The 27,733-nt window shown below is 32.0% G+C and overlaps 1 protein-coding gene across 2 annotated transcripts; it reads left to right on the top strand.

Annotated features, from left to right (window-relative positions):
- The first annotated feature begins 1,351 nt into the window (after positions 1 to 1,351).
- Positions 1,352 to 26,311, top strand: LOC132720863 (uncharacterized). Of its 2 annotated transcripts, XM_060705085.1 has the most exons (5): positions 1,352 to 1,485; positions 5,402 to 5,479; positions 13,427 to 14,368; positions 15,734 to 15,858; positions 22,950 to 26,311. In XM_060705085.1, exons 3-5 carry the CDS (start codon positions 13,485 to 13,487, stop codon positions 23,051 to 23,053), a joined length of 1,113 nt encoding a protein of 370 aa, XP_060561068.1. In that variant the 5' UTR covers positions 1,352 to 1,485; positions 5,402 to 5,479; positions 13,427 to 13,484; the 3' UTR covers positions 23,054 to 26,311. The 2 variants fall into 2 exon arrangements, with proteins under 2 accessions (XP_060561068.1, XP_060561069.1); XM_060705086.1 differs by lacking the exons at positions 1,352 to 1,485; positions 5,402 to 5,479 and adding an exon at positions 7,058 to 7,369.
- Positions 26,312 to 27,733: the final 1,422 nt, after the last annotated feature.

The raw sequence follows: 27,733 nt of genomic DNA, 5'->3' as shown, positions 1-27,733 counted from the left end.
CCAGGGGGTCCCATTTTTTTCGCTTTTTTAAAAGAAAGGGCCCAAATTGTTTCGTCGCTAGCAAAACCCAATAAACGGTTTCTCGTAAAATTTTCATTTTGCACCGAAAACTTTAGGTGGGGCGGTAGGAAGTCTTCTTTCACCTTAAAAAAACAAAAACAAATTTGTTAAAACAGCCATTCACCTTAAAAAAACAAAAACAAATTTGTTAAAACAGCCAAGAGCTGTTAATTTATTCGCAGTCAAACTGAAATAAATAAAACATAATCGCCAACGTTATGATATGATCATATCACTTTGTTTTTGTCTGCCAGACATTTTCAAAGACAAATATTTGGGAGATGCCAAATCAAATGAATTCGAATTTTCATGTCGTTATGTCTGAGCATGCGTCGACCATTACAAGGTTTGAAAAAGTAAAATTACATGATTTTTTATCAAACATATTATCAAACATACACGTAATAATACCTCGAAGCTGAGATCTTTTGGTTCTTCATGGCATGGTCGTTTTTCTCTTGGGGTAATTTTCTCTGGGGGAAAATGTGTCAGTGCCCGGTTTTTCGACGCCCGACGGTTGAATCCCTTTGTGTCAATATACAAATTTTTCCCCAAATTAAAAAACATTGGGTTGGGGGAATCCCTTTGTTGTCTGCCGGGAAAAATAGGGGCATATATATGATATGAAAATCAGTCTAAACTTTTTTTAAGCATAAAACATTACTGCACTTTTTTTTATTTTTCCCCCAAGGATTTTTTTTCGGATAATATGAAATATGCTATTTCATTCATTTGTATGTCAAGTGTATCTTACTAATGCAATGAGCGTGTAATAATACCTTAGTCAAATAATATACAGTATGGTTTGTTTTTCATATATTTACGTTAATTAATTGTATAGACTGTTAATAAGATACTGTGTTTTTTTTGTTTTTTTTTTTTTTTGTCTTTTTTTTTGTCTTTACCGTTTAAGTTGCTTTGGCTAAAGGCATGCTATAATGGTTTTGAACTTGTGATCCTTTCCACCAGGGAGAAGTCGGACACATGCTGGGCATACCCGTATTAACATTGCGTACGCTGCATCGCATGCATGTAGATGTTTTATTCCTCCTGGATATGCTCCAAGTATAAAGTCAATATATAGTTTGCAATGCGTACCGTTATAAAGAACGCCAATCTATATCAAATGTATATCTATCTATATACTGTAATCATTAATTATCATTATCATTAACATATCAAACGTTCGTGTAGGGCTAACATATCATAAAATATTCTATTACCCACTGTTATCTAATGTGTAAATACAGCGACATATATTAAAAAATATTATTAATGAACCTTAACCTGGGACAGACAGATAAAAGAATTACGGGGAGGTCACTGCGTAGAGATTGGCAAACTCCTCACATTGATTACCTCCCTTGGTAGATTGCACTGATAAGGGGAGACCACTGCGGAGAAAATTGGTTGAGAACTAGACAAGTGAGAAAAACTTTTGAAACTTTTTTTTTGTAATTCTTAAACTTCTTATTGTAATAGTATCATATTTTTGTAATGTACCAAATGTTGTCATGTATATTTTTATTATTATAAAGTAACACATCAATCTAGATCCTGTCCAAAAAGTTTGTTAAATCCTACCCATGTCAATTCGTACCCTAAAATTTTCATACCATAAATTTCAGTTGGACTTACGCACTATTCGATGTTTTGATACTATAGTACACGACTCGACTACGATCAATTATTAGATTTATATCCATCGAGAATGATAAAAGTTTTTAATTGTAGGGTATTTACTTTTTAAAGAGAAATTGATGATCAGGGTTTCCACAAGGTGCTGTCCTGAGTCCTCTCCTATTTCCCTGGATAGAAATTACAAACAGCAGAGAAAATCCCTAAGTATATTATTATTAAGTGACACTTATTTGCCCTCAACACAGAAAGATGTCACTTTTAGATATGTATGAACAAGGAAAACACCATATCTTAAAAAATTACAAAGATTTTTTTATTTCCAGGGCTTGAGTTGGACAAATCCACTTGCCCACTCGCATTTGTGAGTATTAAAGTTCGGGTTGGGCCAGTAAAAACATTGATCAAACTCGTCCGACAGTAAAGATTCTCCAGATCCAAATGATGTTTTTCTAAATATTTAATATGAAATAAAATGAAGTAATTCGGTAAAAAATCAAACAGCAGATACCATTTCAATTGTTAATCTGTCAACTGACCTTAAGACTACGTATAAAACTTTCTACAGTAATATTGTGTAATACATGAACGATTCCCGTCACAACGGGCCCCAAGCGAGCATTTTGCCAAAATATTTTATACATAAACATTCAGTAAATTGTTTTATTACGTAGCCATGAGGTCTATATTTTAGCCAAGTGTGTTAAAATTTGAATGACATTTAACTATTCAGGCCATGTTGAAGATTATATAATAAAAGAATAAAAGTATTATAAACATTATTGAACAATATGTAATTCAATAAAGCCAATTATAATACCGAAAAAGTATGGATATTAGTAAATTTGAGTTTTGTGTTTGATTTTCACAAATTTGGGCAATCTTCTAAGGGTGTAACGGTTTACCGGTATACCGATATATTGCAATATGAAAAAATAAATTTCGAACCGCGGTACGATTTTTGGAAAACCGGTATTTTATAAAAATCATCATTTTCAATTAATTGCCTTCTAATTTTGTATAAATTCACATAAAATCTTTAATTGGCAAATTTTGTTGGCACCAACGTAAGATAAAAGTATCCGACAACTAGTACACTTGAAAGTCAATAAGCGGCCGCATAATTTACATAAGCCGCCCAGATGTGAAAGGTCACACGCGACTAGTTTTGTTGATCAAATTGTGTGACACTACTTTCTATTTATTCCTTACATTTTTATTAAGTTTCTACTAAAAATATATACATATAATAATAATATATAAATGTTACTCCATCTTTACATCAAAACATATACACGACAATACGTATTGCAATATATTGCAATACGCTTCAGCAAAATGGCAATATATTGCAATACAGTTTTTGCTGTATTGTTACACCCCTACAATCTTCTGGATAAGACCCGGCCTTATAATGTATATTTTAGAAATTTTTATGAAATTTGTAATTATACACTTAAGAAAACAGAATGAACCTTATAATTATACTCCTGGTTTAGACCCCTGTGTTTATTCCAGGATGCATCCAAATTTTGTATGTCAAAATGCAGGGCAAGTGGATTTTATGAAGGGCAAGTAAATTTGGAGGGTCACTCGCCCTGCAGGGCAAGTGGGCCTAAAAAATCATCTCGACCCAAAATATCTAGATGACTTTCTGGTATTATCTGGTAATTTTATTTTTTGTTAAAGGTTGGTCGCTATGTAGTGATTTTATTCTACAAATCAAGTCATTAGTGCCACTCCTAAATAAGTGTTTAAGAGAATGTTGTGTTTTATTATGCAAAATAACTTAAATATAGAATGATTAAAAAAAAAGTTGAAACTTTAACAAATTATTCTGGATTCACTGATATTTAATTTTTCATAAAACATTATTTTTACATGCTTTTGTCATATTTTTATCTGAATGTTGACTTGGTTTATATATCAGCACTACAAAGTAGACATGTTTTCGGATTCCAAAGTGCTAATTTCATCTGTTTTAAGCATGTCCTGATAATAAGAGAAACAGCGATAAGCAAACTTGTGTGTCTAGATGAAGGCATTACAAAATAAAAATGCTGTACAACCAGCCTCTGTAGTCTGTATAGGCTAACTGTATGTGACTCGCATACAGCTAGAACTTTTGGCTAGGAGTATGGACCCATATGACTATCTACTTCCTTTGGCATTTATAAGCACTATCACAAATAGGATGGTCCTTGTGTGAGTGTTTTTTTTTCTGCATGAATTAAAAAAATTCATTTACTTTAAATAAGTCTTCTAAAAGCGCTCATGATGGGCCTCTTGGTTACCACAGGTTATCAGTGTGGGACTAAGCCTTACCCCTAGGGGCCCACCCCCGTAGAAACCTATATACTACCCAAATATCCTTCAACCCATTCAATTTTAGGTACCCAGAACAAGGTATTTTAACATGAAGTCAACACTTCCAACTTTTAAGTCAAAAATACATGTAGCTGGAAAATCAACAGCAAATATATATTTCTACATTTTATATATTTTTTATACTTCTTGTTGACATTTTAACAATTGTTAAAAAAAATCAAGTTATTGGCCTTCTTTGGAGACAATGATCTGTCTCTGCATCCCCACTTACACAACATATCCGGACTGTAACTTTGTCATGCATTAAAGGATTTTAAAACAACTAGGAACAAATGTCTACCACATGATGATGATGTGTCACCATTAAGACCCATATCACTCCTTAAAAGCTCAAGGTCAGACACTAAGAGGTTGAATATTCACATTCATGTACGGACTGTAACTTCGTCATGCATTGAAAGCTATTAAAATTACTTTGTTTTTTGGGCAGTTTATCTATTCATACTGACAAGAATCTTGGCGGGTGGGGGGGGTGACGGAATGTTCTTGCCAAATAAAGGCTGTTTCTCTAAGCCTTATATAGGTATATTTTCCCCTAGAAATGTCCTGTGTTTTTCACCAGAACCATGACTTAAAAGCAGCTGACTAGTATATCAGCTAGTTGATAAATTTAATTGCGGACTGAAAGACAGAAAGCTGTTCCTATAGATAGCCTCTGCTATATACCATGCATGTTAAATTGAACTGAAATTGAATATTTATAAAATGTGTGGGTAAATTCCCTTCTTAGTTGTTGGAATTTGATTTTAGGTTTTCCCCCCTTTCTGATTTATCATGCTGTCAAGCCTATCATCACTTCAGAAAGCCACAGGTTGAATTTAAAATTGTAGAAAAAAATCACTGAAAACACTGTATTAATAAAATCACTGAAATTGCAGAAATCATTTGAAACTGTTTTGCTGTTATATATAGATAGGTTACCATGCACTTGATTAATGATAAAAAAAGTGATAACAATTAAATTGCCAGGGTTATCTCTGTGTTGAGGTTATCTTTCCAACCAATAAACATGTTAAATGAATTTAAAATTATACAAAAACTGCTTTGATGCCACTCACCAGTTTATGTTTATGATTTTCTAAATTTTAATCAAGTTCAAAAATGTTTTCATTTATTTTCATTTATTTGTTTTAAAATAGAGAAAAAAGCAATTCCTAGGGACCAGCCAAACAGCAAAATTGAAAATGTTTGGGTCTTGGTTTGATCCATAGAAAACCATGTGTGAATTCATGTAGAAGACTTAGATATCAGTAAGTTTGTTCAATATATATATATATAATTATATATATAAGGGTCATTATTTTTTTTGTTTCAGGAGTTTACAGTGCTGGTTTTCGTTGCTTTTTTCGTTCCACCTTTATCCAGCAGCTTGCCTTACTGTAACTCAGAAAAGGTAAGTCTTAAATATTATTCATTTATTCTATGATTTAGCCAATAAAAATTAGGGATGTCACATTTAATTGGGTACGGTCAGATTTTAGCTAAAAACTCGTTAGAAAATTCAATAACTGGTAACAGATAACTGGTAAAATTGAAAAAAAAAGTTACTGCTGTCCTGCGATCGATTATGGTCTGAAATGTTTGCTGTTCTGATACTACTTGTTTTGAAATGTTCCGTAACATTGGATGGTCCATAATAAAATATCTTGAGATTATTCAACAAATGGTAAAGTGCTGCTAGAGCAAAAAACATGAAATAAAAACTCGATCCAACCTTTTAATGACTTACCATAATAGACCAATTGATGGATTGATATTACCTTTACAATGTAATTGGTAATGTTGACATTGTTACTATCAGATCAAATGCCAATAAAGTTCAAGGTGCATGTACATTGCAAGGGCAGTGTTTATAAATAATCTATATTTATTGAGAAAATCCCTAAACTGACAGCTATACTGTTGTCAAAGCGATAAAGACACATCAGACTCGCGGAGTTTTAGTATTTAACTTTGTGTAGCATATATTAAAAAAATCACATCAAGTTTGACTTTATCTCCCCACAGTAACTTGCATCATAAAATGTATGTCACCTTTATGCAGTAATGGGTTAACTCCTAATAAATTATTTAAGGAGTGAACCTGTTACTGCACATACATGTATACATGTCAATTTGGTTGATAGAAATAATAATTGTACTTAAAAAAATATAATTGGTTCATTTAGATTGTAAAGTTCTTTCTGTGACTTTTTGATCATGAATTTATATGTAAGTATGTGTAGGTCAAATGTTGGTGAATTAATACTCATTTTATAATAAACAAGTGATTTTGTTCAGACTCCTTAGAGCAAAGAATAATGGATTGATCATTGATAATATTGGGTTTATCGTTGATAATATTTGATTGATAATTGAATTAATATTGCATTGATCATTGAATTAATATTGAATTGAAAATTGATAAAAATATTGGATTCATCATTGATGCACATTAGATTCATAATTGATAAAATTGGATTCATTATGAATAATATACTAGGATTCAGCATTGATAATATTGTATTTATCATTGGTAATATTGTATTAATTATTTATGATATATTGTATTTATCATTGATAATATTGTATTTATCAGTGATTAAATTTGATTCATAATTGATAATATTGAATTCAATACTGATCAAAATAGATTCACTGTTGATAAATATCGGATTTATCATTGATAAAGTTGTATTCACCATTGATTATATTGGACTCATCATCAGCCAAATTTAGTATTCATTATGATTCTGACGAATAATAAGGATGGTGTACCGGTATGATGTTTGCACCAAATATTAGCACCTACCATATTACTCTTATAGGATATCCATAAAAGGCTGTTAATGTTTAACCAACACGTTTTAAAATTGATCCTGTACAGGGGGGGCGGGGCTATATCTCCATAGCAACTACCAGGATATGTGTAACTTTAATAATAAAGTGATAAGAGACTAAGACAGTTTGTAGTGGCTTTATAAAGGTCAGGATGCACTGATAAGATAACGGAAGTCAGTCCTGTATTTATCAATACGATACCATTGCATGTTTAATTTCAGCCATGGTTTATCTTTAGTTTTATTCAGATCAGTTAAATGATAACATATTTGGGAGATTTAATTCTTGTGTGTGTGTTGCACTTTATCTTTAATAGTATTTTCTTTTCATGACTGAAGTGTTTGCAAATCCTGCCCACTATATCTCATTGAAATTGAACTTTAAGTCGTACAAAGTGAAACTTTAGTATATATTGTTTTATGTTTATAGTTACAATACATGTATGGATACTAGATATTAAGTGGTAAGTTATTTAATTTTAAACCGGTTGAATTTCCTAAATGGACTAATCTATTCTAGCTTCTTAGAAATTGAATATTATCAATTTTTAGGAATATTTAAAGTAGTCCAAGAATTTAGTACAGTCCAAGAAATCAGTGAAATAATTGTGCACTTTCTGTAAAAAACATGAAACTTGGCGGCATGTTGGCAGGAAATAGTATTTCAATTTATTTTAGCCTGGGATCCACTTTTTAAAAATCCAAGATGGCCGCCAAAATGTACATTGTAAAGATGAAAATATGAAGATATTCAGCCAACACTATAATTATGTTTATTAAAACTTCTTAAAGGGAGACACAGGCAAACTTATGTCCTGATAAAGAATAAAATAGTGGTTTCATAACTTGACCAACGTGGGTCAGGTTAGTCTTAAAATTTCACAATAATTGTCACAGTGAACTCCAGTGTTTGTTCAAGTAACATGACTTGTTTTAAAACTACTTGGTGATTCTGTTGGCGTCTAAATTTCGTTCAGCTTATATAGATATATTTAGGCTTTAATTCGAAAAAATATAAGATATAATTACTGAAATTTTTGCTGGAACTTTAAGAAATGTCATGTTAGGGTGATTTGAGTTTGTAAGATCATTTTAATATTTTTGTCATTTATTTGCCTGAGTATCCCTTTAACCTATTTAGCATTTGCCTCCAGTATATAGAGTCATTGCAGCCTGCACAACTGGGCAGATGTCTGGCCATGCTGTCTATACTGGTGGAAAAAGTTTGATACTTTAGAATCCAACAAGAAAAAAGTGTTTTCCTATTTTATTGTCATTGTTTCTATAGTTATATATTACATTTCTTGTCTTGATGTACAAAATGATAATTATTGAGTGAAATACATAAATATATTTTCATTAGCTGTTCCAGCTCATAAGTGAAAATGTGTTACCTTATCATTGAAACAAAAAAAATAAACCTTTTTCTTAAATTCTTCAATAAAAAAAATAATTTTTTTTAAAATTTTGGTCGGCCTCAATTAATGTATAGTGCACAGTTATTTTCTTTTATCTATCAGTGAGTGACTTTATATGTGTCGTCTTAAACTACCGTACAGGGGTGAGTAACCAGAAGCTTTCGTTAAAATCACGCTAACGAAAGCGTTAGCAATCGCGTAACGAACACGTTAGTGATTTTAACGATTGTTTTTGTTGCATAACCAGAAAGCATCGTTATGTTATCGCTAATAAGTCGTTAGTAAAATTCATTAACGAAATCGTTGTGTAATCGTTAAGGGTATACACAGCATTTTGGCACCACCTGTTATTAGCTTTTCCTGCATAGATTACATTGCACGTACAAATAATTGTTTTTAAACTGTTTATAATTTGTTTTAATTTTTTTATGCTATGTATGTATGTATGTATGCCATACGTTCGCCGTAAAACGAATATAAAGAAAGCAATCCTAAGTCTTTGGATATACAATACAGAACAGAACATTATTTTATTTTGACATGTACATAGTACATAATCATACTAAATGTGATGATACATTGATAGAAATACATCAACAATACAATATAAATACTAATTTTCAATGATTTTTAAAATAAACTGTGAAGACAATGTCATGTTACATTTTATAATGGCGTTATATATAGTGCGAGCTTCAGTAATTATACTAGAACGTTATTTCAAATCAACACAAATTGATATTATAGTGTTGAGGATAAACTGTTTTAAACGTAATTAAATATACATGTTTATAGATAACAGAAAAATCTACAAGTTACATAAAAATATTAAATGGAATTTGTATGTTCATTAATTATAGAGACATATATAATTATATACATTAATCAAATTTATCAATACAATACAATACAAAACAATACAATAATGTTTATTTGCTTTAAACATTATACAACGTTTCTAGCAAAATATATAGACAAGAAATATTGTTATATGACCATAATTACAAAAGAACATTTTGGATTTGTAACAAAAGAAGAGACTAGATATAAGTTCATTGCCTCATCTTTAAGATGCAGAATATTTCGGTATGTGTGTGATGAAAAAGAGGTGTACACTATCTAAGAGTAAATGTTAAAGTGCAAAGTAAATAAAAATCAATAAAATTTGTATACTTTTTGAGATAAATATAAATATATAATATCTCCTCGATGAAATGCTATATATATACATATACAGTTGACTCTCGGTTACTCGAAATCCAAGGGACTGGGCATTTTACTTCGAGAGAAGCGGAATTCGAGTAACGTGGAACTGCCGCAATTATGTTGACAGTCGAACATGTATATATACATGTGCCTGATTAAATGTGCAAAGAAGTAGGTTTGTTATTGTTGTTAGCAGCAATGCTGCAATATTTATGCGTTGAAATGACTACAAATCATAATGAACAAAAATATATCATTCAAAATTTTAATACAGTATATAAATAGTGAAACATAAACATACAATTTCATTTGATTTAATTGATCATCGGACGAAAACGAAAGTAGCAACTATCGTGAACCGGAAGTACAAATAAATGTATGCAAAATGACGGAACATTAATTATACAAATGTCATTTACGTTGATAACACACATACCTTGGCTGTTATTTGACTAACACCCGTCATACTGGCACGAGTCACCTTTCTTAAAGAAATGTAATTAAATTTTAATTAGTTATCTAACTGTTAAAACCAATTAAGTGCTGAAACGGATTAAAGCCACTTATACGACGTGTTAATAATACATGATGACCAATTAAAAAATACTATGAAACGTGTAAATCACGAGTGACAACATCTCACCTTGATGTCGCCGACCTTTGATCAGTCGTCTGTTTTCACACTTCGACTAATTGAAATGAAAATAAGTTGGACTTTAATTGACGGGACCAAATTTTCTTTTCGACTAAACAGGAGTCTCGGTAAGTCAAAATTTGACCTAAGCGGAGTTAAAATACAAAGATAAAGAAGGAAATTTGACGGGACTTAAGAAATTCTTCGACTAACGCGGAATTTTGAGTAAAGCGATTTTGACTTATTGAGAGTCAACTGTATCTTGATTTGATATTTATTTGTGATGAAAAATAAATAAAGATTTATAAACAATTTAAGAGAAAATGTTAAGTATCTTTCCTTTTAAAGGCAAAGTATGTGAATCATTTTTTTAAGAATAAAATGATAAAATAGTTTCAAACTTTATGATTGTTGGCCAATGGCAATAATATCTTCGCTTATATCTTAATCGATGCTTTTTAAAATATTGACGCTAAATAGCAACGTGATTTTTGTTTTGATTTTAATGATGCAAATGAAAAAATGAACTGCTTTTTCTGTAAAACTTTCTTTACATAACCTTTGTTTACACACTGGTGAAAATATTTAATAAATCTTCGTATGTTGCTAGCTTGAAAATTACATTGGGAAACAAAGCAAGTTTTGATTAATAAACTCTACTTTTCATGAAAATAGAGATTAACCATTAATTTAAAGTACATGAAAGATATATAATGTTTTGTTTTTTTAATATACTCCGCTGAATTTCATATATGACCAAACACGTCAAAATTTATCCATATACTCTGTTAAACTCTTTCATTGTACATGAATATGTCTTTATGCTGAATTCTTTAATTTCACTTTGTATATAGAACTAGTATAACTTCTAAGTCTTTTAAGTATTAAAAAATTGAAACTTTAATGTAATATTATATCTATTTAATTTCATACATGAAAAATTGTGATGTATTGCTAAACATGCAATACAAATAGTGTTAGCTTGTTTTGAGATAAATAAGAAAGAATACTATCACATAAGATAACTAAGGCGATTAACAGGTCACTTTGTATTCTCTATGTCAGTTGATGAAATTAATCAACCTCCTTAGAAGCATTCAAACATATAAGTGTCCAAAGTCTATCAGTTATCTAAATACTCTAGCAGCATGGCGGTCATTGTCTGCAAAATGAAAAAACAACATCACTTGTATAAAGATATTTGGAATTATTCTAAAAATCATTTACGAAAGAAATGCTCACTTAAGTTTAATGAGTACGGTTACGTTTTATTTTGAAAATGAATGCAGTCATAATAATACATGTAATAATAATAATAATAATAATAATAATAATAATAAAAATAAAATAATAATAATGATATTAAATAATGATAAATAAATAATAACTTTACATATTAAGACATTTACAGATTGTAACATCATACCAAGGACTTATTATCAGGAAAATAGAAAGCAAATACGCTGTAAGAAATAATATATACTCATAAAAGGTTTGTTGAAAGGGCTTCACACGTTGTTTTTCCATTAACGAAGGTCTAACGTGTACTCCGAGGTAGTCGTTATTTAACGACAGTTTCGTTACAATTTTTGGTATAACGAACGTTTTAGGTTAGAGGGTAAATTACTAACTAAACGATGATCGTAACTCTAACGAGTGCTTCTAGTTACTCACCCCAGAGAAAATATTAACTATATTGAGAAAATATAACAGAATTATTACTATTCAAAGTTGTGATAATTAAATGAATAACTGAAGATATAGACTGTCAGATCCGAAAATAGTCCCTAAAAATAAATATGAGTATGACTCCACCCACTTTCATATTTATTTTTCATGTGTGCTGTACAATAAGCGTGGGTTTTTGTGTATTCCAATAAAATGTTTTGGTTTTTTTATTTTATTATAATTATGGAACAAATTTTCAGTCATCATGATAAAATTCTGGCTTGTGAAAATATTATTCAATAAATGAGCCGCGTCACGACAAAACCAACATAGTGCGTTTGCTACCAGCATGGATCTAGACCAGCCTGCGCATCCGCGCAGTCTGATCAGGATCCATGCTGTTCGCTATCAGTTTCTCTACTTGTTAAAACAGCATGGATTCTGATCAGACTGCTCGGACGTGCAGGCTGGTCTGGCTCCATGCTGGTCGCAAACCCATTATGTTGGTTTTGTCATGACACGGCTCATATATGGAATTTTATTATATTTCGTAACAATATATATATTCCATTCCATATTTCACTCAAATGAAAAAATATCCTCTTACTATTTCCTATATGACTTAATAACAATGTACAAAATAAGACCTGACAGAATTTTTTTTTATCACAAAGGTGTATGATCAGTAATAATTTTGTTAACGTTATACATGTAGAAATTAGAATAGAGGGTTATAATGCACCTTTTTTGTGCATTAACATCTGAAATGTATGCGGATGCATTTAAAGCCTAATTAAGCCCTCAAGATGAGGGATTTTGCAAGTCGGTTATGGATTAAAATATAGTTTAAATATGAGGAAGTATAATCATTTATAATAAATGGTAATGTAATTGAATCTTTGGGTCTAGTATTTGTCTCTTGATGATTTTACTAAAATGCACGATCACACTCTGGGTTTCTTCCCCTCAAGTGTCATAATATACAAGTTCCATATCAAAATACTTTTATACCTAGCTGAATAACCTTAGTACTTGTTTCATTATATTTCTAATATGATCCTTAATCTGAGCAGCTTTTCAATACATTGAGTAATAACCTACTTTAGTAGGTAGGGTTTAAGTAAATAGGAATCCGAGTTAGTGTAAAATATTTTTGACTTAAGTGGACATTAATTTTAATGAGAAGTTGCACATTTATACAGGATGTAAGCCAATACTAAGAGAAGTATGATAATAAAAGATACAAAATTTGCTCATAAATGCTGTTAAACTTGAAATGCGTTACATCTGAAGAGAAAATATGAAACAGGGACTGTCATTGTTTATTAAAAAAGAAGTAATTGTTTACATTATATGACATGTAGATATGAAAGTGCACAATGTCATGTACAAACGAGTAAGTGGTACACTTTAACAGGACTTAAACAATATATATTTCAAGTGTTGGACTCCACTTGTTTTTTTCTTGGTAAAAAGAGGAGTTCGGTTATTTAATATAGAATTTTCTATGATGCCTAAAGAAACACATCTAGGTTTTATTTAGTACTGACATATTATTGTTTTAATTATAAACACAACTTTGTTATAACTTGCAGATGATTTTCGTTGAAGTGTTATTTCAAGACTAGTGTACAAGAGGTCACTTTGGGCTATATGCATACCACCTCTCAAGTGTTGCAGGACTACGACCAGTCAAATATGATGCGGGGCAAGCAACTTTTAATGGTTTTAGGGCTTGCAATGGTGTGCACAGTTTTATATATGACTGTCAGGAAGGATTATCCGGAATCAGAACAATTATCAGACGATGCTTTGGAGAGAATTAATCATATTGTATCAAAAAGTCAGAAATTTAATTCACAAATAACACAAACAACCTCGGCTAAAAAAATGTCCACGAAAAGTAAAAGTAATATTGTGATAGAGGGAGAAAATGATTTGTTGGTCATTGCAAAAAGAATAAGTGGTTACAATAGAACAGTTCTTGTTACGATGGTTAACGATGCTTATTTAAAGTTTACATATAGCTGGCTGTGTAATACAAAAAATATGGGAATTCACAAATCCGTCCTGATCATCACAACGGACCAAGTGTCCAAGGAGAATCTCACGCGGGATTGGCCCGAAATAAGTGTTGTAGCGATGAATATGAAGTTACAGGGCGACCAGACGTACAGTAAGGTGGGATACGTTAAAATCATGATTAAGAGAACCGAAATGATTCTTTCATTACTTATGGCAAATATAGAAGTGTTCCTTTTTGAAGTAGATTGTTTATGGTTATCAAACCCTGTGCCAGATTTACAGAAAATGACAGGTTACGATGTACTAGTCAACCCTGTAGCTAGAACAAACAATAGTGTGTTTGCGGGGGGATTTCTGTGGCTATATGTTACAGACAAGGCAAAGGCTTTGTGGAAAAAACTTACAGAAGAGATGATCGCACTTGGGGAGCGAATTAGCAAAAAGGCGGACACCGCAGCAGTTTCTGAAGGGGAAAATGATCAACAATTCTTCTCAAGATTGATCAGAGAAAAGTATGTTGTTTTTTTCTTTTAAATGTTCTCAAATGAAAAAACTATGCTAAATAAACAAAACAAAACCACACATGGAAAATATCTTGACATGTCTTTTCATTCTACCATTTATAAGTTCAATGTAAAGTATTTGATTTTAGCTTTGATATCAGAGATTAGTATTTACATTTGCTGCAGACGTGGGTGATCAGTGAGTTTTGATAATAAATTGAGAGCAATACAAACAATCTTTGTTATAAAGTCAACAAAACCTTTCACTGTAAAAGGTTGTCAGCTTGTTGTTTTTGCACATAATATAGAAGTTTTTATTGGAATATCTGTTGCTGCAATGTAATATGTATTGAATAAAGCCCTTAAAATTAGTTTTGTGTATAGTTTCTCAGGAACTTGGTAACTTCAGGCCCCATGTTCACAAAGTTTTAAGGATGAGGATCAAGATCAGGATCAAATTTAAAAACTAAAATGAGCCGTGTCCCGACAAAGCCAACATAATGGGTTTGCTACCAGCATGGATCAAGACCAGCCTGCGCATCCGCGCAGTCTGATCAGGATCCATGCTGTTCGCTTACAAACCCTATTACAAGTAGAGAAACTGATAGCAAACAGCATGGCTCCTGATCAGACTGCGCGTTATGTTGGTTTTGTCGTGACACGACTCAAATATTCTTCAATAAAACTGGACTTGAAATAGCATTATTATGAAATTTTAGAATAAATTCATGGTTATTTTTTCAAGGTACAGGCACTTTACAGTTGATCCAAATTTTGATCTTGATCCTAAAATTGATCCTCATTTTGATCCTATTATTTTTGTATAATTTTGTTATTTGTTGATTTTATCCCAAAATAGGTTGGTTTCTTTGCAAAAAAGCAATTATTTACATTTCGAATATGTACATGTACCATTCAATTCTAGCATAATACAATCAGTTTTAGTTTTATAAAACAATGAGAATAAAATCAGGATCATTTGATGCTGATCCTGATCTTTTCTGTGTGAACACAGGGTCAGAATTTAGTTTGTGCACAATCAAAGTTAACCTTACTTTTCCGAAATTATAAAAATCATCAAGTTCCCAAATACTGCACTATAGTGATGATTGAGAGATAAAAATTGAGCCGTGTCATGACAAAACCAACATAATGGCTTTGAGACCAGCATGGATCCAGACCAGCCTGCGCAGTCTGATCAGGATCCATGCTGTTCGCTTACAAACTCTATAACAAGTAGAAAAACTGATAGCGAACAGCATGGATCCTGATCAGACTGCGCGGATGCGCAGGCTGGTCTGGATCCATGCTGGTCGCAAAGCCATTATGCTGGTTTTATTGTGACGCGGCTCATTAATATTCTGTCATTTTCAGGTATAAGAACGTGAGCTACAAGATTTTACCGTTGGATATTTATGCTGATGGACAGTGGTATAACTTACCAGAAAACAAACGAAAGGAGTCTCGTCCTGTCATAATCAATAATAACTGGGTTTTAGGTATGTAACATTATGTATCATTTTACCCAAACCATATTTTTTAAAAAAATGCGTGATTATTTTGTTTGGTTTGGTTTTACGGCCCACCAACACAATTTAGGTCACATGGCGCTGAAACAGGAAAGATGAATTTGGCTTACTTCGGTTGTGACAAACTTAAAGCAACACCAGGGTTAAAAACCACCTCACTTGCTGGAGCTTAGAATTCCTAGACTTCAGTAAATTGAACACATTTAGTCACCTCATACGATCAAGCAGGGTTATTGTTTAAACTCAGTAGACACATTTAGAGTACATTTTGAACCTTTACCCTGCTGTCGGCAACAGAAAATACACATGTGACCAGTGCAGGGTCAGCTGGTACGTACATACATGCCATCTTATCATGTTGTGCACTATTTGCTATTTAGTCAATAATGGATGGCTTTGTCAAGATTAAATGATGGACATGTCCACTTAATCTATATTTAGCATGGTAAGTGTTATTCTCAATTTTTATAGATTTATACAACAGAAGAATCAGGGTTTTCATTATTAACCGATCCAAAGTTAAAATCGGTTGTATTTTCAGCCTGTATGTTCAAGTAACACCCTTGACCCTATCTGTTGCCTCAAATAAAATGAAAACCCTGAGAATACAACTGCATGTATGATATTTGACTTAAAAAAATAATAAAATCTTAACATTAAAGCTGCATGCCTCAAGGTGAGCAAAAATATTTCGATAAAATCAAACCTGAGATAGATGTACTAAGATTTTAGGAAAAGTATAAAGATTAAAAATTCTAGTAATAATTTACATGTAATGGCTATTAATGACGATTTTTCAGTATTAATTGTTATATTTCTCAGGGCTGGGAATCAAAACTGCGTCGTATCCTACAAAATGTAAACAAACGCCGCCATCTTGGAACGAAAAACGTATGTTTTTGTTTATAACTCTTTTTGTTGGAAATGACTGAAAACAAGATATATGTATTAACACGCTACACTATTTTCCGCTTCGTTCGGTATATGTTGCTTGCACAACTATTTTGTAAAACAAAAGTTATAGCGAACTTGCAACTCGAAGCGAGGCAGAATTTTTATGAAAATGTGTGGATACGACGCAGTTCATATTGCTTTATCTATCGTATTTGCCTTCAAATCAATTATATATTTGTTTCAGAGTTCACCATAAACTTCGAAATATAATTTTGCATCATTTACTAAAATTTTATTAAAAAGAGATGTTTATTTTCTAAGAAAATAATGATTTTTTACGAAATGATACGACGCAGTTGAAAATAAAATATGATACGACGCAGTTGTATTTTTGGCAGTCTTTTCAACAGGGATAAGTTTGGCAATATATTTCTATTTTATGAATAATCACTTGCGCTAGATAAAATCCCAGATCATTTGCGGTGTAAAGCAATGTTCTGTTGATTATTTAGAATACAATGTGTCATATCCAATATAACATTTAATTTGAAAGTTGACATTGCGGAAGCTTCTTTTCAGTTTAACATGAACATGTTTACCTTATTGATTATAATATCTGAAATAATTTCTTATATTTTCCTGTATGTTCAATATTATCCCTATTTTTTTTCGCAAAAAAAAAAAAATGTAGAAATCTATTAACTCAAATTCATTTTGGCTAGCTACGCTCTAAGTTAACTGTGGTTCTGCATGTTCTGGGTATTGACTGCTTTTTTGTGGTTTCTTTTCAAACTTTCACTCTACACATTAGCTTTACTAGGGGCGAGGACCTCAGGTGCGCCTCTGTGCATTATTTCAGGCAAAGAACCGTCGACATTTTGAAACTAGCTTGATAGGTTTTCCACACAAAAGAATAAAAAGTCCCAGGTGGTTTTCGAATTCATAGCAGTTCAGTTCAAGTGATTTGAATTCAGTAAACATAAACAGCTCGGCCTCGGTCGGACACACCTGTCTGATTTGTTTTTCCAACAAAATTTGTTAACGTCAGCTGTACAAATAAGCAGCTTTTTTATTAACTTCTGACGTGAAGTTTTAAGATTATAAATATTTGAAATAATTATAAAGAGAATAAAATTTAAATTTCTAGTTTCGGTATTAATAGCAGAGAAATTTTCAATGTAAACAGGGGGTAACCCTCTGTGAAGTCATTTTCTGAAACTTTTGTTTAAGTTTTCAGGCAATTCATTATCAAATAAAAATCACACTTTAGTATGAAGGTATGTTAAGATGTCATGTCTCTAGTCTGTTGAAAATTCGATACGATAATCTGACATTTTCTGTTCAATATTGTGAAAACTTAATAATTCTTCAATACTGTTGAAAGATCATGTCTGCCTATATCTGTATCAAATTTATCGGTGCATAGCGTAAAATACCTTTGCAAAACGGACACCTTTTTTACAAAATAATTTGTAGTTGTATCATATGTAATTCGATTTTGAAAAGTTTTTTGATGGAGAAGAATGATACTCAAGTGCAAGTATAGAAAATACATTCCGTAGACATTTCCTCATCGGCGATAAAGAAACGCAGGGGTAAAGTTCCGCGGCGCTGAACATAAAATGACTAAACGGAACGCATAACCTACTTGCAAAAATATATTGTAGCTTAACCATTTATAATATTATTTTAAAAATTTAATGTTCAGTTTCAAATAATAAAGCTCATCTGTCCTCGTCGATTATTAAGAAAATGAATACAATAAAATTGGCACGTAAAAGAAAAAGTAATAACGGAATTGACGGAAATTATTGCTCATTATGTACAAGTAACAACGGTAGGCATGCAATTTGCGCATTCCCGATAGCGAGAGACCTTTTCAAAATTTGTAATTTTTTCTCTTTTTTTAAGAAAAAAGTCATTCCTGATTAATACAGGGTCCAGTGGAGGCTACGTATATGTTAGTGTTCATCCGTGCTGTTCTACAGAAATTAGAAACTTCGACGGGAGCGATAGCGACAGGAGAATGTTTCTAATTTCTGTAGAACAGCACGGATGAATACTAACATATTTAGTGTCAAACTTTATTTGGCCTCATTATCATTCACTTTATTACGTCACTATGCGGTTTTATGGAGTACTATGAAAAATACAAGTCGACTATGGACGTAATTCGATATAGTATCGACTTTTGTACTTCTATGAAAATTAACGCACATAATTTTTAAGAAATACAGCGTTTTCATTGGATGACAAATAAAGTTGGACACTAAACTGGATTAGTGTCCAGCTTTATTTGTTATCCAATGAAAACGCTGTATTTCTTAAAAATTATGTGTGTTAATTTTCATAGAAGAAAAAAAGTCGATACTATATTGAAATCCGTTCATAGTCGCCTTCTGTTTTTCATAGTGCTTCATAGTACCGCGTAGTGACGTAATCAAGGGCCAAATAAAGCTTGACACTAAATATGTTAGTGTTCATCCTTAGCTGTTCTACAGAAATTAGAAACATTCTCCTGTCGCTATCGCTCCCGTCGAAGTTTCTAATTTCTGTAGAACAGCACGGGTGAACACTAACATATACATATTGAATTTTGTATCAAAAATAGTAATCACTCCCATTTCGAACTCACGTGAACAAGTTTAGTAGCATGCTAAGGCAACAGTAGAACACGTTGTCATATGGGTGTGCGATCACGTGTTTCAATGTATATTGCATTTGATACAGCTTTTCGGAATTTGTAGATGATTATGATTAGTACTAAAATGCGACCGAAAAATGCAGCCTTAATAGAATTGTATTACATTTCCATTTTTATGAAACCAATGAGTGACCTCTGTTTTTGACTTAAGTTGTAGACAAGAAATGTTGTAGGACGTTATTGGCATACCTAGCACATAATTTAAATAGTTTAACCAATATTCAGCCTGCAATGAAAATACAACTGCGTCGTATCATATTTTATTTTCAACTGCGTCGTATCATTTCGTAAAAATCATTATTTTCTTGGAAAATAAACATCTCTTTTAAATGAAAGTTTAATAAATGATGCAAAATTATGTTTTGACGTTTATAGTGAACTCTGAAAACGAGTATATAATTGATTTGAAGGAAAAACGATAGATAAAGCAAAATGAACTGCGTCGTATCCACACATTTTCATAAACATTCTGCCCCGCTTCGAGTTGCAAGTTCGCTATAACTTTTGTTTTACAAAGTAGTTGTGCAAGCAACATATACCGAACGAAGCGGAAAATAGTGTAGCGTGTTAATACATATATCTTGTTTTCAGTCATTTCCAACAAAAAGAGTTATAAACAAAAACATACATTTTTCGCTCCAAGATGGCGGCGTTTGTTTACATTTTGTAGGATACGACGCAGTTTTGATTCCCAGCCCTGTTTCTACTGGGTTACTAACGCAGTAAGGGCTATTTTTGCATATTTTGACCTCTTGATGGTTAAATTTACATGGGTTGTAAGTGCAATTGATAAATGTGTAAATTGCATTCTTTTGGCAACTTCACAATATTATACTGTTAAATACATTTTCAAATTTTCACGAAAATTAGCATGAATATTGAGGCATGCTGCTTTATTATAGTTCTGAAGTGTTGTTGATTTACGGAAGTGGAAGAAAAGTGGAAGGAATCTGTCATGACTACTTGAAACACTTAACTAAGTCTGAGTGATCAATTTCCTAAAAAAAAATATAACAGATAATAATATCAAAAAGTTGTAATAAACAATACAATATCGACATTGGGATAAATTTTAAGACTGGGATTTAAACAAAATAAATAAATAAAGACCACTGAGCTCTTGCATTTCAGCTTTATTTAGTTCAACATGTGTCTTGATCATTTAAGTTTAAACTTTATTTATACAACAAATTGTACACAAAATAACATTAATTTTACAAACGTTTCACAATAAAGTAATTATGTCTCCCCCACCTCGGGGGGAGACATATTGTTTTTGCCCTGTCCGTCCGTCAGTCAGTCGATCCGTCCGTCAGTCCGTCCGTCCGTCCATTCTTCGTTTCCGGACGATAACTAGAGTTCCTTTTGACCTACAGCCCTCAAACTTCATAGGATGATTGGTCTTATAGAGCTGATGATCCCTATTGTTTTTGGGGTCAGTAGGTCAAAAGGTCAAGGTCACACTGACCGTTGGTCAATTTCTCGTTTCCGGATGATAACTAGAGTTCCTTTAGACCTACAGACCTCAAACTTCATAGGATGATTGGTCTTATTGAGCAGATGATCCCTATTGTTTTTGGGGTCAGTAGTTCAAAGGTCAAGGTCACAGTGACCGTTGGTCAATTTCTCGTTTCCGGATGATAACTAGAGTTCCTTTTGACCTACAGCCCTCAAACTTCATAGGATGATTGGTCTTATAGAGCAGATGATCCCTATTGTTTTTGGGGTCAGTAGGTCAAAGGTCAAGGTCACAGTGACCGTTGGTCAATTTCTCATTTCCGGATGATAACTAGAGTTCCTTTTGACCTACAACCCTCAAACTGGGGGGAGACATATTGTTTTTGCCCTGTCCGTCCGTGAGTCCGTCCGTCCGTCAGTCCGTCCGTCCATTCTTCGTGAAACGACCATCAAGTGCAATTTCGTTTGACGCCCGCCTGCCATACGCTGATTGAATAACCAGGATTTTCAAAATTGAATACCTGGTTAAAAACAAACAGTTTAGGAAGCATCTTCTCATACAACCTTAACAATAGAAACCATCCATAGACAGCCTTCATTGAAGTGACTACCGGGTATTTACATTATCTTATCTCCATTTCCATTCCTGTTTCCATTCACAGTTATTCTCAGCAGTGGGGGAGACATGCGCTTTTTTACAAAAGCATCCTCTAGTTCAGACTGGATTGGAAAACAAGTAATACAATACTGATATCAATTCCTCTCCAGTAAAAGTAAATTTTCTAGTAAAAGTAAATTTTCTAGTAAAAATAAAGATTCAAAAAATGTTGTGGTTAGATATATCTTCTTTGAATGTATAACTAAGGTAACATATGGAGGAAAGCTAGCAGGAAGGAAGAATATAAGGAGAAATATGATTGAATATATCCGAATGTTGAATACCTAAGATAAACATGTAAAGGAGCTAAGGAGCATAGAGAGGGGCCAAGTGAGAGGCCTGTTTAGTTTAATATAGTAATTAATACAGGATATAAAGTATTGCTGCACTACTTCCTGGTTTTAATAAGTCATCATGCTTTCGTTTTAAACATATTTATTCAAGCTTGATTGTGAAACAAGTTCTTGCAACTTATATTAATCACTTTCGAGTCTGCTTCCTGGAACCAACCAGTACTTGTGTCATATGAAGAAACATGGTTGTGACCCTATTAGGGCTCAAACCCATGATCCCTGGGTTGAGAGGCAGACACTTTAACCACTAGTCCCCCCCCCCACCCCTACCCTTCCCCTCATCATGATTAGCACACAATTACTTTACTAAATAAGTAGGAAACTGAGATATCTTCATAATAACATAGTAAATATGTCTAAAATATATTATGCCAAAAAATTATATTTACCCCCTACTTGAAAAATATCTGATTTTGTTGTACTTTCTCTTTTTTTGCCCCACTTTTTTGAAAAATAGGGAGAGTTATTGTGCTTAACCAAGGCATCAGTGTCTGATACAAAATTGGCTAAGTTTTTGTGTGTAAGTTAATATCTCCAAAACTACTATTTAAAAGGAATGTATTGAAGCTGCAATCACTGATTTGAGTGCATAGTAGGAGGTCACTGTCCAAGGTCCATAACTCTACTACCACTTGATGAAAATAAATCCTGTATTTATACCAAAAAAAAGACTTGAATATCCTCTGTATTATATATGAACTATACAATGTGTTTGGTGTATTATATTGATACTAAACAATTACAAAAAGCAAAAAAACGTTTGATTATCAAATGACCCTATTTTAAGTCAGGGCTGTATGTCAAAGGTGAAAGGATTTCAGTATACATGTTAAAAATAAAATTACCATGAAGAAAGAATTTGATTATCAAGTGACCCTATTTTAAGTCGGGGCTGTATATGTCAAAGGTGAAAGGATTTCAATATAAATGTTAAAAATAAAATCTCGCATAAATTTTCAAATTTTTGACATTTTTTTTGTGTGTGTATTTTCAGGTAACGATGCAAAGATAAGCCGTGCCAAGAAATGGAAACACTGGTTTATAGATGATAACCTCAAATGTGATATGGATCTAGTCTCAAAGACAGTCTATAAATAAAGATGGTAGATGGTGAACAACTTCCACTCATATCACATTCCAGTTAAAGTACATTTGCACATGTTGCTTATGTGTCAAAAGTGAATCTAGTCGAAACATATAGCATTAACTGTTTGAAGTTCACTCCTTGTAACATTCCAAGAACAAATATTTGAGTTTATTACATAAACCACGGCGCAGGAATGTAATAAACCCATTAAATAAAAATGGTATTACACTAGTGTAATAACACTTTAACATGACATCATTTGCGTTATATACAGTTAGAGCCATAAAAAATTGATTTTTTTTTAACTGTTAACCATTTTTATATTGCATATTTGATAAATAGAATATTGTATTTGTGTACACTCATTACTAAGTTTATTGAACTTGTTAAATAAAACAATATTATGCTCGCCAGAGGCTCGCATGATATGATTTTATTCAGCTTGTTCAATAAATTTTGTATTAAATCTGCACTCATTCAATACCCCTCTATAATATGTTATATAAAAGTGAACAATTTAGTGTTATACAAAGGAATATTTGGAGGAATTTGAAACAAATGTCATGTAACATTCCACTTCATAAGATATTGGACAAAATTCTTGTGACATTCCAAATTGCCAAATTATTTTAACATTCCAATGAACATTTATTGTTATATATTTTTTTCACATTGATGTATCTAAATTCCACTAGTTTGATTTTTGTGACATTCCAAAAAAAAATTTTTTGGACATTTTATTTCACTGCATTAAGTGATTCCATATTGAATAAGGGGATATGCTACCAGTTTGATGGTTGTTTGTGACATTCTGAAAATTTACTTTGTAACAGGATAATATTCCATTGGCTTGATAATTGTGACATTCTGATAAGTACTTTAACAGTTAACAGGTAATGTTTCATTGACTGTAACATTCTGATTAATTGAATTTTAAACAGTATAATATATATTAATGGCTACATTGTGAAATTCCAATGAATTTGTATTTTAACAAAAAATATTCCATTAACTTGAATGTGACATTCCAATTCTAATGAATTGTTTTTTTATTTAAAAAAAAATCCAGAGGCTTAAGTATGATATTCCAATGTATTGTAGATTTTTAACAGGAAAATATCATACAGGGCACTTGGTAGTTATGTTGGATGAATTTATATTTTTTTAACAGTACAATGTTTATACATGTAAAATTATATCTTTATTTCCCGAGAGGGTCTTCCACCAAAGCTTTTTAAGGCCAAGTATGTTTCCTTGCCCAGTGGTGTTATATATACATGTATATAGGTAAAAATTTTGCCAAAGTCCTTTGATGTTATACTAAATTGGTATTGGGACTTGTTTATGCAATATCTAGTCAATACTTGTTACCACCGCACAATGCTGCCTGCCAAAACACAAACAAACTATATATACTTACATTTTAGTCATACATACCATTGCTAGTCATTCCTTTACCCATATTCTTGTCTCTTTATTTTGCTTGGTTTCAAAGTCCCACTGAAGCTTAATTGGTCATTGACAAAATGACTTTGTTTGTTATACATGTATTCAGCTTTTAAAATGCCATACAATCAGTGAAAAGGTATTAAATGCATTAAGTCATGTTTTAACATTATTTTAACTTCTATTTTTAAAAATATTTTTATCACATTTTTCTAGTCATGATAAGAAGTTGTTTTGTTTTTAAGGGGGGTGGGGGGAGGAACAGCTCAATCAGCATTTTTTTAAACCAATCAAATTAGCCAATTTCAGCATTTAGAATTGTATTTGTCAGTTCACTATGTGGTGCTGTTCAAAATGTTCCATTTGTATTTTTATATATATATAATTACTATATTTTAATTGTTAATATGTTTACTGTTGTATTACTATAAATATGATCACTGATCTATTTTTTCTCTAAATTATGGTTATAAATATGTACATTAGTTGTTGTATACAATAAAATGTGGTCAGATTTTAATTTTCATTCACAAAACTGTTAGATATCATCACATGATGTGTCTTATGCATGACTAAAGTGGATTGCAACAAGTTCAAGGTCACTTGTAAAGGTTAATATAGGAGTTATTTTATATGTTGTTTTCAGATTTTGTTAGTGTGCATGTTAGTGAGTCATCATTGTGTTCATATCATTTAGCAAGGCCATACCAAACTCCTCACACTAATTACCTCCCTTGGCAGAATTGTAATCACTGCCTTCACATGATGATGGAAGTCACATGACGTAATGTCGAAATTCAAATGTAAATATCGACCGTTACATAGAAAATCTAACATCATTTTTCTCTTTCTGTTTTATTTTTAACTTTTTGTACCTTCGTCCATTATATTTTATCAAAAAATTATCAAAAGTGTACAAAATAATGAAAAATAAATTAAAAAGCTAAAAAAGATAAATATCCAAATATTGATATTTCAATGTTTGTGATGGCAGAGATCTCTGTACTTATAAGGGGAGATCACTGCGTAGGAGATTGAGGCCATATATGTTCTTCTGTCATAGTTCTATCTCAAAATAGTGTGAACATGCTCCATTTTGGGTGCATTAATATTTGCAGAAGCACAGGGATGAATTTTTAAAGCGCAAACCTGTAGGTTTAGAGATTATTATATCTCTTAGCGCTTCTAAGTTGTTAATGCACGAAAAAAAAGATGCATTAGTGCTGTTCTTGCATAGAAATTTGCATTTAATTTGGTAATTTCGCATTTTGTTATTTGTTTTGCACATATACATGTAAAGAAACCAGCTTCGTCATGCTTTTCGTATGCTAGAACAATGTCATTTGACTATGATGTTTTGATAATGAAACTACTGGGGCTATTATTTTACTACCCTGTTTTTACATGGAGGCCCCGTGTCATGCATATTTAAAAAATCTGCAACAATGGCCAGTACTCTCATGATGCTTTTAAGAAATTTCTTCTCTGTTAATGTACAGCTGCATGCACACTTTTTATGCAAGAATATATAATAAAATTATTATGCTTAAACTTGATTAAATTGTGGCCTGTATGTAAATAATTCCAATTTTATATTTTAAATTTAAGCAATTAAGGCCTGTTATGGCATTCTTGCCCAATGTTTTATCTTCTGTTTTATTTTTAAAAGGTATGTAATTATGAATATTTATGTTTTATAACTACTTATAATGTTTTGACAATATTTTTTATGTTTTAGATATTTATCCTAAGGTGATATCAAAAATCATATTGTTGTTAAATATCTTATCTAAATATTGTGCCTTTTGATATCAAATTTTTTTTTAATTAATCAAAATTGTGATCTTTAAATTACATGTATATCAATTGTCTTAAAACTACATGTAATACACTACGGAACTTGGCAAAGACGGGTTTTTAGCTCGACTTTTCTATGAAAAGGGGAGCTATCCTACTCGCCCCGGCGTCGGCGTTGGCGTCACACCTTGGTTAAGTTTTTCGTACCACCCCACTTTATTTCAGAAGTATTACAAGTATGGCTTTGAAACTTACCATACTTGTTCACCATCATAACCTCCATCTACAGACAAGAGTACATAACTCTGTCAAGGTTTTTGACAGAATTATGGCCCTTTTTTGACTTAGAAAGTGTATTGAGCTTGGTTAAGTTTTTTGTACCACCTCACTTTATTTCAAAACCATTGGAGGTATTGCTTTGAAACTGACCATACTTGTTTACCATCACGACCTTCATCAACAGACAAGAGGACATAACTCTGTCAAGGTTTTTGACAGAATTATGCCCCTTTTTGACTTAGAAAATACATTGAATATGGGTAAAATCCACTTATTGCCTTAACCCTTTGAGATATTGCTTTGAAACTTTTAATGCTATTTCACATCATTACCCCCATCTGTACGCAAGAGAAGGTAACTCTGTCAAGGATTTGTTTTAAAAATTAAGGCCTTTTATCGACTTAGAATCTTGGTTAAGTTTTTAGCATGACATTAAATAATGAATTGAACTTCCTTCATGTAATTCAAATATCAGTTTACAACGCATTATCTACATAGTGGACCCACGAAAAGTAACCAGTCACCCACAGCCTGTGTGAAAGAGATCCACTTGTGACCAACTGACAACATCTAAAAAAGCTTGATAAAATTTATCTATTACTTGTATTATAAGGTAACTATAATACTTTCACATACAAAGTCAAATCTATATATTATGCTGATTGTACAAAAATATACTGCTTCCTTGGCATAGATTTCTTGAAAAATTATGTTATTATGTCATTTACCAAGGTGTTCTGAGTGACGTAAAAATACCTTATTCTCTCAAAGTGGGTTTAATACTATTAAATTTATTTAAGGCTCAACTCAGTTTTTTTTTCTTTCTTACCAGCCCTCTTTTGACTTAAACATTTCAAACTTTGCTGCAGTGTTCAAGGGTATCACACAATTCAGTAAAATAATTCTTCACTAAATATCTTAATGCTCATGGCCATTGTTCACTTTAAAAATACAGAGATTCTTGTATTGCCTTTTACTGCAAAAACTTTTTTTATTGGCAAGCAATAAAAAAGTCGAGCGCGCTGTCTTACGGACAGCTCTTGTCCTATGTAATCCTGAGGTGCAAACAAACTTTTACAGTTACAGCTGGGTAAATGTATAATTGATAAAAAGTGTGATTTGTTGACCAGTGTATTGTTAACAAAAGTGCACCATTAAATTATTATAGT

Source organism: Ruditapes philippinarum, unplaced genomic scaffold (assembly GCF_026571515.1).
Source record: "Ruditapes philippinarum isolate M1 unplaced genomic scaffold, ASM2657151v2 ctg3344_1_1_1_1, whole genome shotgun sequence".
Taxonomy (NCBI): Eukaryota; Metazoa; Mollusca; class Bivalvia; order Venerida; family Veneridae; genus Ruditapes; species Ruditapes philippinarum.
Note: the sequence above shows the minus strand (reverse complement) of the source record. Positions and strands in the feature narration are given on the sequence as shown.